At 37.4% G+C, this 19180-nt stretch overlaps 1 protein-coding gene across 2 annotated transcripts in view; it reads right to left on the bottom strand.

Annotated features, from left to right (window-relative positions):
* Positions 1–19180, bottom strand: part of prex2 (phosphatidylinositol-3,4,5-trisphosphate-dependent Rac exchange factor 2) — a 512388-nt gene that overhangs the window by 214404 nt on the left and 278804 nt on the right. For both annotated transcript variants that reach the window (XM_039754613.1, XM_039754614.1), the window contains exons 16-19: positions 18914–19056; positions 14147–14239; positions 8626–8774; positions 5362–5447 (exon numbers count right to left, since the gene is read on the bottom strand). In XM_039754613.1, the coding sequence (XP_039610547.1) occupies positions 5362–5447; positions 8626–8774; positions 14147–14239; positions 18914–19056 (471 nt within the window). The remainder of the gene's footprint in view (positions 1–5361; positions 5448–8625; positions 8775–14146; positions 14240–18913; positions 19057–19180) is intronic.

The raw sequence follows: 19180 nt of genomic DNA, 5'->3' as shown, positions 1-19180 counted from the left end.
AGTCCACAAACCAACAGAATGACTTCCCTTTGTGATTGGCGAAATGATATCACATGACCCCATCACAGCTTTATTGTGTGAAAAAGTTAAAAATGCACAAGCAGCATGGCAGATGAGGAGCTTGTGCCAAAGAAGGACTCAACATCAGTAGTGTGGCAGTGGTTCAGCTATGCACAGTCAGATACTGCATAAAGCAAAGTTATATGTAAAATTAGTCAGACAAAGGTCAGCACTTTAGGGAGCAATACGACAAATCTATTTAATCATCTTAAACAGAGACACCCAAAGGAACATGCAGAGACTGTTTCAGTCTGGTCAGTACAACCCCACTCATCAGTATCTCACATGGTCGTGAAGCATAAACAGTTGTCGTAGACCGACGCATTAGAGCAGTCGGAAAAATATGATAAAAGCAGCAAATGATGGAAAGAGGTGACTGAGATTGGTTACATTCTACCTAGCTAAGGATATGGCACCATTCAAAGTTGTAGACAATGTGGGTTTTAAGAAACTGATGCACACTTTAGATGTGCAATATAATCTTCCAAGTCACAAATATTTTTCTGATACGGCCATTCTCCATATATATAGCGATTGCCGAGAGAGGGTTGCGAAGCAATTAAAGAACGGCAAATTTTTTTGCAATGACGAGTGACTTATGGTTCAGTCAAACATCTGAGCTGTACCTGAATGTGGATGCCTGGCAAAAAAAGTATCTTTGTAACCTAGCAACCAGTGCACCATCAGAAAGAGTGCTTAGCATAGGTGGCAATACTATCACAATCCAAAGGACTACTCTGAAACCCCATAATGTGGATTCATTGATTTTCCTTGCCAAAAACCTGTGATTGTGTAAGCAGAAAATCATTACACCTAATGTAAACAGAATGTCAACCTAATCTTTCATGTTTAAAATATGTAACTAAAGCGCCTGGAGTTTAGTTAGCTAGTTTAATAGCACAGTGAAGCTACGTGCCAACAAACAAAAAGATTTTCAAATACTCTAAACATTTCAGCATATGCAAGCAGAATTTTTACATCCTTAATCGATATTTGTTTGAAAAGCACTGCTTAAGAAAGGTAGATCACTAACGTGATGTCTGTGAAGCTGTATTTTTTTAATGGTGACAACAAAAGAATATGTTGCCAAAATGGAAGGGTTCAGCTTACTCTACAGTATATGAACCACTAAAAGGAAAAAAATATATTATGACTTCTACAGGAAGTGAAAGAATGAACATTTTATAAAATGTATGAAGTATTAACAGCTCCTTATCTTTTGAATGGATGGGAACCTCTATTAATAATCCCCCAGTACACAATACGTATGTTTCAGAATTCATAACCAAGTTTATCATTATATTGGTGGACTACACCTGGTAATGTTTATTTCATTTTTAACTCGCAGTCTCCACAAGCCCATGTTCTGTTTGTTCTCTTTAAGCTGCCAAAATACATTATAACTTCTAGAGGAACTGAAAGAAGTAGCTGTTTAGAAAACATAACCAGTAACAACACCTCCTTACCTTTAACTAGGTTTTTATTTACATTTTATTTTAGGGCGTGTGTTTCACTAGTTTATATTTAATCAGCTTTGCAATTCTACAGTATATCAAATATGAGCAACTTGTTTCACACCGGACTTTGAGGCTCTCAGTTAAACATACGAGAGTTAAAGACATGAAAAGTATTACACTCTATAGGCAAACAAACAATAATTTGTTTCTTTGACTATGAAGGAAATTAATTTCCACTGAATCTGTGGAAGTATATTATCCCTGGAAAACCTGGTGAGATGTGTTGGCCAACTAAAAGCCTTATATTTGTTAGGCCTCTGGGGATTCAGGTAGAGCTTGCATTTCCTGACATGTCATATCAGATCATGGTGTTAATAAGTAGTGTTTGCTAGTTTCCTCAAACAGTGGCTGCTTCACATGCAGTGTGTAGAAGATTCCATTTAATTGGGTAAACAGGATTGTGTGTATGCAATTCAAAGGAGGAGAGAGCTACGTGGATCTAAATGCAACATCACAGAGGGTACAAACAATGTCAGGAACAGCAACCATGCTGAGGTTTACCCAACTCCTCAAATACAACCATGTTATATAGTAAGTGTACCAAAATTGGCCTCTGTCCAAAAATACAATACGTAGCAGACTGCTACATTGTGTTAATAAAGTCAATAGTAGTGGACGGCGGTAGTGGTACAATGAACTGAGGTGTGTTCTTGTGGTATAGTACATTGGGTCCCTTAACAACAGTAGAGCTAACACTTGTGGCAGTATCTCTGAACATCGTTTCTGCCTTCATGTCTTCTGTATCTGCATATTGTCCTTTTCAGTTGGAATTTGCTTCATACCTCAAACCTAGAAGAGTCCTAGAATGGTTCCAGTATGTTCGCAGTAATTCATTTGAATGCAATGGCTTATGCAGATGTCCACCCAATTGAGCATCTGTATAATGAGATGGAATGATCTCTTGACAGATAACCGTTAATATGCAACAACCATTGACCACCCTGATGCATTCAGACTATCCCAAGACAAAATGTGGGCCCAGCTATGAAAAAGGTTGTCATACCTAAAAAGTGACCACTCAATATATGTTTAGTCTTTTCAGCATATAAAAGAGATTCTTCTTAATTAAAATGGATAAAACACATCTACTGTTTCCACTTTCAAAGAATTCCATATGATTTAATCAGTTTAGTGGCACAGTTTGGCTGAAGAAAGGAATAATTTTTAGCTGGTATTGAAGTGAGATCTCTTGTTTTTGTGATATGCAGAGAATCTATAAAAGAAAATCTGTAAAACAATGCATATAAAGTAAAAGAACCACACATTCTACCAGGAAACAATGAGATCCAAAGGGAATTACACTATTAATCTCTATTTTCCTTGACTGTTTGCTCTCAATTATATGCATGGATTATTTATAAAGTTATGAATATAGATATAATAAGAAATACTGAGACAGAATTAAGAAGTCAGGAGGAGTGCAATCATTTGGCATCTGCTACCTTGGCGTCTTCCTGTAATTAGAGATGGTCCCAAAACTGATAATGCATATATGAGGAAAGTGGGTTTATAGCCCTTATGCCTTTAATTGTAGATAAAGAAAAGGAGACAATAAGAAACAAACACCAATACAGTACAACAGCACACCAAATAAATGTTCACCCTTTCATCTTTTGAGAATGATAACTCAGAACCAAAATATTTCATTATTTTTTGGTTTGTCTCCTACCTTTGCAACTGTTCACGCTCTTCTCCCAATCAGGATAAAGGAACTATTGCCTTTTTAAACGTCAAGAGGGTACATACTCTACATAAGTACAGAAAGTACTTATCTCTTCATCTAGAATCTCATGAAGTACAACAAAGTGCATACCAATTATACACTCCAGGGTTAGAGCCGTGCAAATACAGCAATCTAAATGACACCCATAAGTACAGCCAGTCCTGAGCTTCTCATAGTTATCATTCTAAAACTAGTTCTTAAACTCCAAATGTTAATGTAGCTTCTGAACAATGTTGATAGTCTGGAGTACAGTTATATTGCAGACAAACTTTGAGGCATTTATTGTAAGTACCTTGCAGACAGTGGGATATGTTCACTATGTGTTCACTATGTGTTTTTCTTTCAGTAGTAGGGGTCATCTGTAATTTGCTTCTCATTTCTTTACTGTCCTTAGAGCGATCCTTGGATTTTAGGTAAAAATAAGTTTGTTTATTATTCATTTAAAAAGTGATAATCTTAAGGTCAATCTGCAAACATACACTAAAGTATTTATCACACAGTCATTTTCACTTGAAAAATGAAGGAAGTGTTTCACAGTATAACACACTTCAGAACACATTTTTGTGAATATAAAATTAAAATATTTATTTACATGTGTGAGAGAGAGAGAGAGAGAGAGAATGGAATATTAATAAGAAGAAACTGTAAAATAAGCCGCTTGAACTGTAAAATTAGCACATTTAACAAAGACAAAGCTGAAGGAATCACACACTTGTAAAACAATAGTTGCGTGATTTTTAACATGTGCATTTCATGTTTGTCTTTGTCTCCACAGTTAGCTAATGATGAAGCTCCAGTAAAAATCCTAAATATGTAATTCACCACTCATTCTCCAATTACAATATAGTCCACCGACAAGGCCGTGGCCACAACAAGCAGGACTCTGCCTTTGCAAATTGGAGAAATTGGTCCATTAACTGTCATTACTGTAATGCCTTTAATCTATTTATGCAATTTCCTGCTGCAGTGCGTTGTCTTAACTGCAACTTCCTAACTTGTTTAGTTTTAAAAGTCATATTAAGGTGGAAAATTATCAATGCTTTGTCCACTATTAACCTATAAACCTATAACTTTTCAAAACATTTTCCACTATTTTAAGAAAGAATTGCTGCAGCCTCACTATTATGTACTTCCTCTATGCTCTACACACTTATTTTTGTACTTATTATAGTTGTATTTCATCTGAACAGGGGAACTTCTCTTTAAAACAGTTAGTATGTGAACTCAACAAGAAAACTGGAATCCTGGGAATTTACTTATTCATTGGCAAAATATACAAAATACCAAATGAAAAAAATCAAAAAGATCTTGCTGATAATGAGATCTGATAATGATAATGTAAGTTTTTCAGAGTCTGATGCCCATCCACTTGTATTTTGTTACTTTCAGGTACTCCTTTTTGTCAGATTTCGTTCAACAGTTGTCTCATTTCTATTTAAACTTCCCTGTAATGAACAATTTATGATATTGTTTAAATTAACTTTGTATGTTCTATGGGCCCACAATGGGCGAATCTGGGTGTGAGTCTATATGTTCTATAAAGGGCTTTTAACTGGAGTTCTGCTTTATTTTCTCCTCCAAGTGTCTACAGGCTATATGGCACTTACTATTTTATAAGAGATTTACATTTAACCAACAAACTTAATTTCTGTTTTGCTGTTTGCTTTACAAAGTTGTGCCCTTCCCTTACTATCTCACTTCAAAATGCTGAGTTCAGATCCTAGTTGGACACTAATCAAATAATTGCTTTGAAATAGTATTCTGCTGTTCTAGTAATGTGTGAATTTAAAAAAAGGAATTGCTCCTGTACTCACAAAGATCAACTGGCACGGTATTTCAACAACACATAGCGTGAAAAACACTGCACATCCCACAAAGGCAATAAAAATCTGTTTATACTAAGTGATACATCAACTTTGAAAGTATCACTTTTCATATTTCAACACAGAAACAAAAATACTGGCCTGGTACCACAAATGCAACATAGCTGTCCAAAGAATTAACCATATTTAAAAGACCACAAGCTTTTTAATATATTTTCTGTATTAACCACTGACTTACCTCTACCAACTGCATGTACAACTGAGGGGCCAAAGCCTCGAATTTGAAAACCCAGGCCATCAGCTGAGTCTGGGATCTTGATAGTTCTATAAAAAAAAAAAAAATAAAAAGAAAGTGTGCTGATTCATGAGCAGAGTATGAAGAAAGTTAGTCCACAGTACAAGAGTACTTTACTGATGTAGTCAATACATTGTGGCATGCTGTAGTGTTTGCCAATGCTAACTTAAAGGATTTTTGCTCATTTTTCCACTCTTTTACGTAGATTCGCTCTCCTTAGAAGGACGACCAACTATAGCCACACGAGTATGGTAATCATGCAACTGTGGCAGACTCAGTATTTTAATAGGCTCCCATGCCATGGGCACTGAAGGTTCCCAACTCGTATATGGAATGCCAGTTCAAAATGCTACAAATTCAGCGCTTACGTTAGCCTCAGCTGATGCAGGAGTCAGTGCCATTACAGTATTAGATAGATAGATAGATACTTTATTAATCCCAATATTACTGCTTGGAGTCAGGTGTACAGTATATATATAATCCCCATGCAGTGTGGTGTTTATATGTAATGTGCTAATTTACCTTCCAGAATACAAAGACTAAAGAAATATTTGTAAGCACATACCTACAGTATATATACACCCACACAGAATATATAAATCACAATGACTGCACCATCAAAGTACCTGTAGATAGCAACACTATTAACCTAACAAGCCAAAAATTACTTAATTCACAAAGTCAGTTAAGTTCCATAAGTGGAAATAGACTGCAAAGATAAATGCTTATGGTTTGATCCTAGGTGGCTGGACCAAAAGTGAACCCAAGAGGAATGGTAGTTCACCTGTGTGTATGGCCTGAAGCTCTTATGTCTGAAAGAGAGAATTTGAGAGCAAAGAGACATAATCAGAATTCCTGGCAAAGGTCTGCATTGCAAAATCCATCTTATCTTTCACCAAAATCAAATCAGGAAAACAAAAATCGTAGTCAAAGCAAATGGACTGTGATAAAGAAACTAGCCAAGAACATGCACACTAAAATAGAACTACCCAAGACAGCTACACCCATGAACAATAAACATGGCATGGTAAAAAGACATGAAAATATTTAAACAAAATCATTCAGAGTTGGCGGCACAGTGGCGCAGTGGGTAGCGCTGCTGCCTCGCAGTTGGGGGACCGAGATTCGCTTCCCGGGTCCTCCCTGCGTGGAGTTTGCATGTTCTCCTCGTGTCTGTGTGGGTTTCCTCCCACAGTCCAAAGGCATAAAGGTTAGGTACATTGGCGATTCTAAATTGCCCCTAGTGTGTGCTTGGTGTGCGTGTGTGTGTGCCCTGAGGTGGGCTGGCACCCTGCCCAGGGTTCATTTCCTGCCTTGCGCCCTGTGTTGGCTGGGATTCACTCCAGCAGACCCCCGTGACCCTGTAGTTAGGATATAGTGGATTGGATAATGGATGGATTCAGAGTTTCATTCTCAAAATAAATGTCAGAATTGAATTCTTTACACAAGAAAACCCTCAAAAGAGTAATTTACATTCAACAAATAAACAAAATAAAGCCCAGAATAAATTTAAATACACAAAACACTGTAACAGTAGTTGTGCTATGCACACGAGAGTCAGGTGAGGACAAATGGCAGAAATGAACCAATCTATAAGCATTGTAAAGGACTGTATCTTGTTTGAAACCTCTAATAATGAGAAACAGACTAGTTGTTAAGCAACTAGGAGGATAAAAAAACAAAGTACTGTTAGACTATTATATTGAATTTTTGCAATACAGAGTTATATTGAAAAGATTGAACCATTATCTTTATAATGCAGAACAAGGTCACACACCAGCAAAATAAACACACAGGAAAAATTCCGGGTAGTGCTAGTTCAGCTGGTACCCAGATGTAGTTCATGTGTAAATGCAGCAAAACGTGCAGTGAGCTGAGCTACTGAACAATGCAGTTTTATAACAAATAAAAAGCACAGAAATCGTTAGTTTTGAATTACCCCCACTGTAAGAAATATAAATTAATGGCACAATCTGATTGCATACAAACTAAGTCTGCAATGAATTCAAGGATGGCTGTAGTATAAATTAACGACGACTTCTCCCCTGGTAGTAGCAACTTTTGCCTTCTAGGCAATTATAATTTGTTGCCCAAATAGTATAGAACAGAGTGCCAAGAATCATGTAGGCATAAGGAATGCTGTGAAAAATAAAAGAACAGAGCTGTGCAAGCATTGTACAGTTTGCTGCTACTATTTTATCAGCTAATATTGAAATTGATCGTTCTTTTTCGTTTGGACATTATTGCAGAGGCAGCATTTTATCAATACTTGCACATTCATGTTCCCTTAAAATAAAGGAATATACAGAAACCAAATTAGATTTTTTTCAATTATGTCATATTCCATTGAATTAACTAGTCTGCTCTGCAGTTTACACAGATAACACAATGTGAAAGTAACATACTGGCACCAGCATCTTTACAGGAAGCCAGCACTGTAACACAGTGCTTCATGCCAGCGCCTTAAAGTTCCAATAATCTGTGTTTAATGTTTGTCCCAGTCAGTGTGCATGCACAGTTTGTACATTTCCCAATGCCTTATTCCACATCCTAAAGATGTATGTGCTGGTCAATTGACAACTTTACATTGGCCCGGTATAACGCAATGTCTTTGAATGTGCTCCACAGTATTTGCTGGCACAGGATTGTGCTCCTTATGAATCTGTAATAGGAAAATGGTTTTGGAAAAAAGATGTATGAGTGAATATTTACTAGTAATTTTCTAAAGCACAGTCTCCTGTTCTGTTCTCTTCTTTATAGTTTTTTCTGTATTTGACCTTGATCAGAAAATTTAATCTTGCTACTTTGTCTAGCACTATTGTAACATATCCTGTTTTGTTATCTTGTGCCATTGCTTTTATTTTTGTTGTTTCATCTAACACTGTGTTAAATGAGTCACCTCCAAAGTTCTCATATTAGGGGTTCATTAATTGTATCTAATAAATCTGTATTTGTGTTTTGTTGAAAAAGTAAACTGGAAATCTCAGAGACACTGAAATGGAATTCTACTGTACTCTCCTCAGCTCTGTAATGTGCCTGGTGATGGCACACACTGTATAAAAGTAATTGATGGCAAATAGAAGAATAAAGACAAAAAAGTACTGATCAGCTACATAGATGAGAAAGGCAAAAGCAACATACTGTAAATAAACTCCGGCAAGCTGTGCTTACAGTAACATCACACAGAATCACTCCTCAAACACTTACTCTCTTGGCTTGGTGCTCATGAGGACCCTAAGAGGTCTCCGGCCATTAAAGCACTGCTTCAGGAAACATTCCACTTCATGGAAAGGTCTTAGAAACACCAAATCTCCATTGATGGCAAATATTTTTTTCCCAATTTCCAAACCAGCCATCTGTGAAAGAAAAATAAATATTTTAAGCACAATAATAATTCCTGCTGCATTAATACATACATTTTAGATTTAATAAGATACAAAGAAAATGCGATATGAATGCAAAAAATGCAACAACAGATTACAAAAAAAATCTTCTGCAGTGGTCTTCTTGTTGGAAAAATGTGATATTTTCCTAAACACTACTTATTTTTGAAAACTTTTGATTTCTGTTTCCTGCTTTATCATTTTACTATATGTATTGTAGACCACAAGGGAGCGACCGCCCTGGTGGCTTTGGGAACCACAGGAACTGAGCTTGGAAGCTCAGCCCTATAGGGGCCCGTGGTCACTGCCAGGGGGCGCCCTGATCCTCAGCACTTCTGCCACACCCGGAAGTGCTGGGGAGAAGTCGACCTGGGACACCTGGAATGCTTCTGGGTGCACAGCCGGTACTTCCGCCACACTGGGGAGTGCTGGCAGAAGCTAATCGGGAGGCACCTAGAGCACTTCCGGGTGTGTATAAAAGGGGCCTCTTCCCTCCATTCAATGGTTGAAGTCGGGAGTGCAGAGGACAAAGTCTTGGTGGAGAGGAGTGGAGGCGGACCTGAGAGGAAGGCATTGGAGAAAGACCTGTACTTTTGGGGAGTTTTGGGATTGTGCACAATTTGTATATATTAGTTGTAAATAAACGTGTGTGTGGGATTAAACCATGTCTACCTGTCTGTGTCCAGGCCAGTGTCCACTATATATATAGTGTATATATACATACATACACTGTATATATATATATTGTGGCAGACAGCCGGGGCCAATACCTGGCCAGGACGCCCCTTCGACACTGGATCTGGGGGAGCAGTGATGGGATGCAAGCTACATCCCCCGGAACACTTGGTGGCAGCCCCTCTGGGTTGCATCGGGGCTGGTACTATGGAACACCGGAGCTCATCCTGGTTGGGCTCCGTGGCCACCGCCAAGAGGAGCTGCAAGGCTCTCTGAGCCCATGTGAGCAGCAACGCAGCCACACCCAGAAGTGCAGTCTAATTTAGGTTAATTACTACCTGAATCACTTACAGGTGGGCTATAAAGGGAGACTGCAGCCACTACTCAGGGCGCCAGAGTCAAGAGGAGGAGGACAAATCTGCCCTGGGAGGAGTGGAGGAAAGAACAGTGTGATTTGGGGTGTTTTATTTGTGGTTGGGCTGTGTAGGGGCAGTGGAACACGGGGAAGATGTGTCCCACGGCTGAAAAAAAATAAAGACCTTTTGTTTATTTTGCCCATGGCTCTGGTGTCAGTCTGTGTCGGGCCTTTATCACTATTACATATATATATATATATATATATATATATATATATATATATATATATATATATATACACAGTCATATGAAAAACTTTAGGAACCCCTCTTAAATCTTTGGATTTTTGTTTATTATTGGCTGAGCTTTCAAAGTAGCAACTTCCTTTTAATACATCACATGCCTTATGGAAACAGTAGTATTTTAGCAGTGACATTAAGTTTATTGGATTAACAGAAAATATGCAATATGCATCATAACAGAATTAGACAGGTGCATAAATTTGGGCACCCCAACAGAGATATTACATCAATACTTAGTTGGCCTCCTTTTGCTAATATAACAGCCTCTAGACACCTCCTATATTCTTTGAGGAGTGTCTGGATTCTGGATGGAGGTATTTTTGACCATTCTTCCATACAAAATCTCTCCAGTTCAGTTAAATTTGATGGCTGCCGAGCATGGACAGCCTGCTTCAAATCATCCCATAGATTTTCGATGATATTCAAGTCAGGGGACTATGACGGCCATTCCAGAACATTGTACTTCCCCTCTGCATGAATGCCTTTGTAGATTTTGAACTGTGTTTTGGGTCATTGTCTTGTTGGAATATCCAACCCCTGCGTAACTTCAATTTTGTGACTGAAGCTTGAACATTATCCTGAAGAATTTGTTGATATTGGGTTGAATTCATCTGACCCTTGACTTTAACAAAGGCCCCAGTCACTGAAAAAGCCACACAGCCCCACAGCATGATGGAACCACCACCAAATTTGACAGTAGGTAGCAGGTGTTTTTCTAGGAATGCGGTGTTCTTCTTCCGTCATGCAAAGCGCTTTTTGTTATGACCAAATAACTCAATTGTTGTCTCATCAGTCCAAAGCGCTTTGTTCTAAAATTAATCTGGCTTGCCTAAATGAGCATTTGCATACAACAAGCGACTCTGTTTGTGGCGTGAGTACAGAAAGGGCTTCTTTCTCATCACCCTGCCATACAGATGTTCTTTGTGAAAATTGTGCTGAATTGTAGAACGATGTACAGATACACCATCTGCGGCAAGATGTTCTTGCAGGTCTTTGGAGGTGATTTGTGGGTTGTCTGTAACCATTCTCACAATCCTCCTTTATTTTTATTGACTTGCCAGACCTGCTGGGTTTAACAGCAACTGTGCCTGTGGCCTTCCATTTCCTGATTACTTTCCTTACAGTTGAAACTGACAGTTTAAACCTCTGAGATATCTTTTTTGTAGCCTTCCCTGAAACCAGCATTTCTCAAACTTTAATCATTTGTGATCCGAGTTTTCATAACAGTCTTCATCGCGCCCCCCTAACGTTTTTTTGAAAGGAGCCCATTAATACCAACTTGTTCTTTTTTAATTAATGATATATATAATAGATGCATATTTTATTATACCTATTTAATTTTTATTAACATTTATCTAACTCTAAATTTATTTTTCTAGTATCAGAATGTAGTTTAAGTTAATTTGTTTTGGTTTCAATAGATGTATTTTTCATATTTTTGATTTTTGCTTTCTTTTTTTCACATCTTCACGCCCCCCTTTTTGTTACTTCGTGCCCCGCTAGAGGGGCCCGCCCCACAGTTTGAGAACCACTGCCCTAAACCATGATACTGAACAATCTTTCTTTTCAGATCTTTTGAGAGTTGCTTTGAGGATCCCATGCTGTCACTCTTCAGAGGAGAGTCAAAGGGAAGCACAACTTGCAATTGACCACCTTAAATACCTTTTCTCATGATTGGACACACCTCCTATGAAGTTCAGGTCGTAACGAGCTAATCCAACCAATTTGGTGTTGCAAGTAATCAGTATTGAGCAGTTCCATGCATTCAAATCAGCAAAATTACAAGGGGACCCAAATTTTTGCACAGCCAGTTTTTTGACATTTGATTTAATTTCATACAACTAAATACTGCTTCACTAAAAATCTTTGTTCAGAAAACACGCCAGTACTCAGATGTTCCTAGGAAATGAAAGACATACCACTGTTATCTTTTTTTTGTTGAAAGTAAATTATTATGCAGGCTCAAAGAGGTTTGCAAACTTTTTCATATGACTGTATATTATATATACTGTATATATATATATATATATATATATATATATATATATATATATAGTATGTATATAGTCATAGACAACACAGGTCAGCTGGCATCTCGGCCAAGGTGGATGGTTCTTTACCTTGCCAAGCAGAAGCCTTTCTAATGATATGGGTGGATGGGCATCCCATCTGGGTTGGTTAGTGGTATCTTTCTCAGTTGGGAGGCCATTATTTGGGAAAGAGCAAGGAAGACTACATCATGGGACAATATTTTGTCCAGTAGGCTGGGCAGCGGTATCCTTCTAACATGGCTCCCATTTTGACACCTACAATGGCCACCCTGTTGGTTTCCTCAGGTATTATTAAGTGGAGCTGCTGGGGTCAGAATCCCCTGTTACACAGTGGTTATGCCTGACCTATAAGTGCATCCAGGTGGCAAACTTAGCTTTAGCTGAAAAGCAGCCTCTCCATCTCACCCAGGTGAGTTGTAGTTGGATGTGGAGGACGGAAAAAGCTCACCTGGGAAGGAATGGAGGAGAAATAGACAGGAAGAAATGGAAAATAAAGGGAAGCAAAATGAATTGTACCTGTGAATGGTGGAAGAAATCTCTCTCAAGGTATTTTGCTAATAAAACCTGTTTATTTTAACCTACGCTTTGTGTGATTTAGCTATGTCTGGGTTTTGGGAGTCTGCAACACCCCCTACAGGTAACTATATATATCATATAATATACATGTATTATACATACACACACACACACACACACACACACACACAGAGTATCAAAATACATAATGCACACAGAAGGGTAGAAAGCATATCATGAAATTAATGTGATTGATGGAAATTAGTTATAATGACTGAAAACATCCAAAGGGTTGTAATCACAGTATTGATGAACCTCACAGAAGAAGAATATATCTTGGGTGGAAGGATCCACATGTAAACACATGTACAGTTTAACAGAGCACAACAATTTAAACCATTAAAGACAATTGTTACGTAGATATAGACATTTCTTTCACAACCATATTCAAAAGGTGGAATATCATTGTTAAAAAAAAAAACAAAAAAACGTGTTAACTATTTTCAAGTACTTTCTGCAGTGTCCTATTATAGGATCCATTCTAGCACTTATAATCATGTTTTCGTCTACCAGTATTGCATACACAGAAGATAACTCTATTAATCACCTAAGCATTCATTTATCTAAATTTCTTAACTCAATTAATTAAGGTTCATGAAATACCAGAACTTCAGCATCACTTTGCATAACCCTACAACAAGCTCGAGATGAGATGCTACTCCAATTCAGGGTATTCTCGTAAACACATCCAGAATGACATACTCCATTTACAGTCACCAATTAACCAAACATGCATCTCTGGAATGTAACTAGAGTACTCACAAAAAAACAAAAAAAAATCCTCACAGCTGAATGGGCCGAGATTCAAAGCCAGCTTCCTAGAGTTGAGAGGCAGCAGTGCAACATTATAACCATGTAAATATATAATTTACAAATTACAAATGACCCTCCTGTTGATTTCCTTTTGCATATTAAACATTTTACTGTTATTTACAATCCATTATTCATTTATAGCTAAAACTGCTCTACTTTACTGTTGCATATACTCATATTTATAAAAATAATCAGTGCTGAATTTCTAAAGGCATGCAAGTTCAGGATTAACTTTCTTATCTTCACTTATTTGCATGCATCTGTATGCTACTCATTCCATAAAGACAACTAGCATTCAGAGAATCAACGTTCTTCTCAGGGCATGTGGGATATTCTTCGACTACAGTGAATAATAATTGGCCACCTTTTCATCTGCACATCATATTCTGAATACCTGATGCCATTTGTCTGTGTCAGACTTTAGCTCAGTTCCCCAAACGTGCCCCACAGGCTATCTCTTTTTGTGATGTTAAAAATAGTCTACTTTCTCCTCTTGAAGAAAAAAAAAAAGACTTTCAAAATGCCTATGAGAAAAATAATAAGAAAATTTATATTCAATGTGTAACTTTACCTCTGCATATGAACCTTTCTCCACAGATTTGACAATAGGCACCCGATTTCTTTCCTCTAAATAAAAACCATAGCCTCCTTCACTAGGTTTAATCTGTAGAAAAAATACAGAAGAGCTCTTCAGTGGTTAGCCATGCAACACACAAGCATTGTAAGAGAATGCATATTACTACATTAATTCTAAAAGAAATTTAAAAGTGGGTAAGTCTGTGGTGTCCTAGATAATGGATGATCTGTCCAGCAGGCTGCAGTACATGAGGCTCAACGACAGGTCTTTGAGATGAATGCGAGTAGCACTGGAGAAGCACCATAAGGAACAGCCCTGTATTCTTTTCTCTTCATTCTTTACAACTCAGACTATAAATATAATGCCAGGTCTTGTAACTTGCAGAAATTATCTGATTAAATTCTGTACTGATAGGATGTATTGACAGGGGGGATGAGACAGAGTATATATAGCAGTCAGATGGAGAACTTTGATTCTCAGTGCAAAAAGAATTGTTTGCAACTCAACATCAGCCACACCAAAGAGCTTCTATATCCAGTCAGAAAGTGGATGTGGAGGTGGTGCACTACTTAAGTTCTTTGGTGTTCATATCAATGACAGGCTAGACTCGTCATATAAGTCAGAGGAACTATATAAGAAAGGACAGAGAATGCTATTTTTTTCAGGATCTGCATTCCATTAATGATGAGTGAACCCCATTCTGTTTCACTGTGAGTTCAGAGAAATCATGAACATGTTCTCAAACTTTGCCTAACTCTGCAAAATGCATTGAGGTCAATGGGGAAGGAAGATCTAAAATAGTGTTGAGTGGATTTTAATAGTGTAATGGTCTTTTAAGTGTCCCTAAAGTCAAGAGAAAAGACTACCAACTCTGCTGGACTGAATATGGTGACCAAATAGGAGAAATGAACTATAAGGCAGAAGTGCTAACCTGTGAGTGAATACCATGAACAAAACACAACAAACAGTCACAAACTAGGAAAAACTAAATAAAATATAGATCATTGTGTTTACACTTGGGGTACACATTGGCCGTGCCACATACTAGCAGTGAGGGACTGGCTCACTTCATCATTTGACAGGGCATAGTTAGAACGTCTGTTCTGTTTCTGATTTATCTGTGCAGATATTTTCATCAAGAAGAAGCAAACATACAGCAAAGAATCTTTTAGTAGTAAATCTTTTATTTGTATTACTTCACAGCATGTTCCATGTTTTCTGATGAGGGGAAGGGCAGGATAGGACTCCTTTAAAGCTTGTTTTGGTATCATCGCTGGACACGTGGCTAATTTCTATGCATGAATAGCCATGTGATGCTGCATTGACTTAAGTGTTATATACAGTATCTGTTGACAGCACTTGTAATATTCTCATTGTGGTCAGCAAATGCACACTACAAATGAAAAACTGCAAGTTTTTTTTTTATTTGTTTTATTTTTAAAATACATGTGGAATGGAAATCCAGCAGTGCTTCTCGACATTTGTGGCAATGACCAAATTACAGCAATCAAAGACCAGGGTCTGGGGAGTATGAAACAATCCGAGGGGAAGGGCAGGGTGTCCCCTTGGTGAAATGAGTCTGGTTATAAGCAGAGCGATGTCAAGAGTGATATATCTTTGTTTATTTTTAGACAACAACCTTATAGTAGAAATACTCCACATGGCTGCTACAGCTCTATGATATCACTCTAGCTTCACAAAGCATCATGGGGTTTTTGGAAAAATAAATGTTTGCCTATGCTGGCCGCATTGTGAATTTGCGGGAAAATATTCGGCAAATAAGGTCATCAACGAATACAGCATATTCTATGCAAAAAACTTATGCCGAATTTCACCAATCAACAATACTAGTGTCATCCTTTATATGTTTTTCAATTCTGTGGTGATCAGTGAGATTATCTACATGGAGTTATGCTGAGCCGGTAACATCACTTCAAGAGTGGCCTACCAAATCAACCAAATTCACTAACAGGGCAGGCTCAATTATGGGACACACTCTTGACCCGTTTGAGGCAGTAACAGAGAAGAGAATGAAGACAAAACTGATGTCATTATGAACAATGCTGAACTTTCAGAAACATTAACATTGGACAAATTCAGCCAAATATTATTTAGCAGAAATGTCTCAAGAAAAGCTGCTGGGCCCCTTAACACCAATGGCAATCCAACTTTATTAAGTTTCTGTGTCACTGTAACTGCTCTTATTACCTTTAACAAAGACAGAAGTTTTCTTCCCTTTTGGCAATTCTGGGGTGTATTTGTTTGTTATAATATTTATTTATATATTGAGCTTCTATAAGTAGCCAAAATTCCCCCTTGGGGCAACTTCTGTCAATGTTTCTCTCTATCTAAAAAAATGATGTAAAAACGCATATCATGGGGAAGCTGTTATCTAAAAAATGTTAAGAATACTAGGGCAAATAACAAGGTCCAAGTTAGACAGATAGAACAGTTTAATCAGGGGAAAGAAAATCTAGCAATGGGGAAAAATGAAAAGACTCAGTCATCTGCAGTTGTGGCTATGCCTTGTCCTGGTTTGAGTCTGATGCAACAGCAGGGGTTTCATAGAATCTCAGTAGAGTAATTCAGAACACAGCTTTCAAGGGGCTGGCAATGCCCAAGGCCTTTGGCCAAGTGCCTTAGATTTCACGTGGATATTAAAGCAATACACACTATTGGAGTAAAGGGGAGCAGCAACAGTGTGGAACTCAAACACATAAAAAAGTGAGACATTTCAATATAAGGAGTTGAAAATGAAGTCTTTACACACAGTGTCATCCAGGGTGAAGACTGCATAAGAAACTCATCGTGGAGAAAGATGCCAGTGTTGCACAGCCAGTGAAAATTCCCATAAACAGTATTAGGTGGGTGTACATAACACATTAGAAAAGGAAAGGGGGCTTCAAGCGCTATGGAAAAATAAACACCAGGTAAAGTCATGAATGCAAGGAATGTAATGTATAGTAATATCGGCCAATCTCATAAATGAATGGGTGGTACTGTGACAAAACTTTTATTTTTCAGAATAAAAACAGATAGTATAAAGACTTTATAATAATTCCACAACATTATAACCATGCAATTAATATAACCAATATATAGAAAAACAGCTCAGAGAATCAGGCAGCCTCAAGATGAGAGGGTCAGTATGGTTTATTATTATACATTATTAATACGTATTCACAAGCACAAAGTGAATGCCAAGCCCTTCTATAGCTTGGGACATCATACTAAAACTGCAGAGAGCTATAATTACAGCAACAATATCAAATAAACATCCTTATCAGGATGCTGTGATAAGATATTTTATTGCCTTTAGAACATGAGGTCTGCACATTTCAAGCTTACTTGAATTTAAAGTCCCCTCAAAGCTGATTAAAGAGGGTGGCTGGTATTCATGTGGGGAGTTCAGGTAATTACATGATTAACAGAAAGACACTACGGATGCCAACATCTGAAAGAAGAACAGCAAGGAAGAAAACTACAGAAAATCACTTAATACACAAACACTTTAGTGCTTACTTCTTTATCAAACCAGTACCAAATTTGCTCATAACATTTATCACAAGGCATGTTCTGGGCACACTTAGAAACTAACAATGTCTCTTAAAATGTGATTGTAGCACAAACATCCAGAGGATTTAATTATTATCCTTTATTTAAAGATGAGCATCACATCTGCAGCAGTATAATTAAAGACTTATTTACGGTACATATTACCTTACATACATTAAATACAAAAGTAAATAAAATGGCAACACCAACGACAACTTTCAGTAAGTCTATAATAATGAAATTCTTCCATCCATCCAGTTAACCTTATGTGCACATCTTTGGTGTGTGGGAGTAAAAACCTACAGAAACAAAGTGTATTGACCACACTGGAACTCAAGACTGAATCTGAATACCATAAAAATGGAAACACGATTCAGGAGTGATACGGGGATGTGGAGCTTCAAGGTTGTATGGTGTGTAGGGAAAAAGCTTCTAAATTATCTCCACTTGCCAGAAGGAAGGAGAGGAGAAAAAAAATCCCTGTTGTCCAAAAAGACTGTGCTTCTTGATTATGTATGTGCTTTCATTTGCAGACTAGTGATATAAGATTTTCTCCACTAACGACTTGTGCAGTCTGTAACATCCTGTGTAATGCTTTACAACAGAATAATATGATACATTTGGAAAAAATCAAAAAAGCTTCTAGCTCTGTTCATCTCTTGTCTACCCTATTTCCCTTTCAGCTTATAAATCCCTTCCACAGTGTCATAAAAATTTAACTTAATAGAAATATATTCCCTACTATTTATAGTGGTAAATCTTTGGAAGTAAAATGATGAATTCAGCTGCAAAGAAAAGTAATATCATTATTTTTTTATGTCTATGAAATATTTTAATTAAATGCATATCTCCTATTTTTTTGCCAACATCTACACAATGGTTTTGAAATAACTGCGGATATGGATTACCTAATTACTGACGTCAATGGCCTAAATGACCAGTCACTACATTTCCCTTCATTCAATGCTAATACACCCAAATATGGGTTTAGAAAAAGTTTATTTAACAATATTGCATTCAGCTTGTGACAAAAACTGCTAAGATTATTATTTTAATTAATATACCGCATCTATTTCATGCACAATGCTCCTGATATTCATGTTCAAATACGTTCAATGAGAAACACATGCAAAGAGCAACTTGTACAATATTCTGTGTGTGGCGCCATTCAGATGGTTGTAATTAAACTTAATTTATGTCACTTACCAGCAATGACTTGGCTATGACATTCTCAACTATTTTTAGATCATGTTTCATGGGTTTGTACTTGGTGTTTGATCCTTCCATCTCCTCATCAGCAAAAAATCGAAATAGCAGGGGTTCATCCTTGAATTCACTTTTTTCCAGCACTGAAAGAACATGACATGTACACAACGTTATAGTTAAAATACCATTCATATAGCAAGGCCCAGGAGGCAAAATACTGCATTTTATTATGTAGATTTTTTAAAAATGAAAATTTCATGCATAAAC

Source organism: Polypterus senegalus, chromosome 5 (genome assembly GCF_016835505.1).
Source record: "Polypterus senegalus isolate Bchr_013 chromosome 5, ASM1683550v1, whole genome shotgun sequence".
Taxonomy (NCBI): Eukaryota; Metazoa; Chordata; class Cladistia; order Polypteriformes; family Polypteridae; genus Polypterus; species Polypterus senegalus.
The sequence above is the reverse complement of the archived record's forward strand: the minus strand, read 5'-3'. Positions and strand labels throughout refer to the sequence as shown.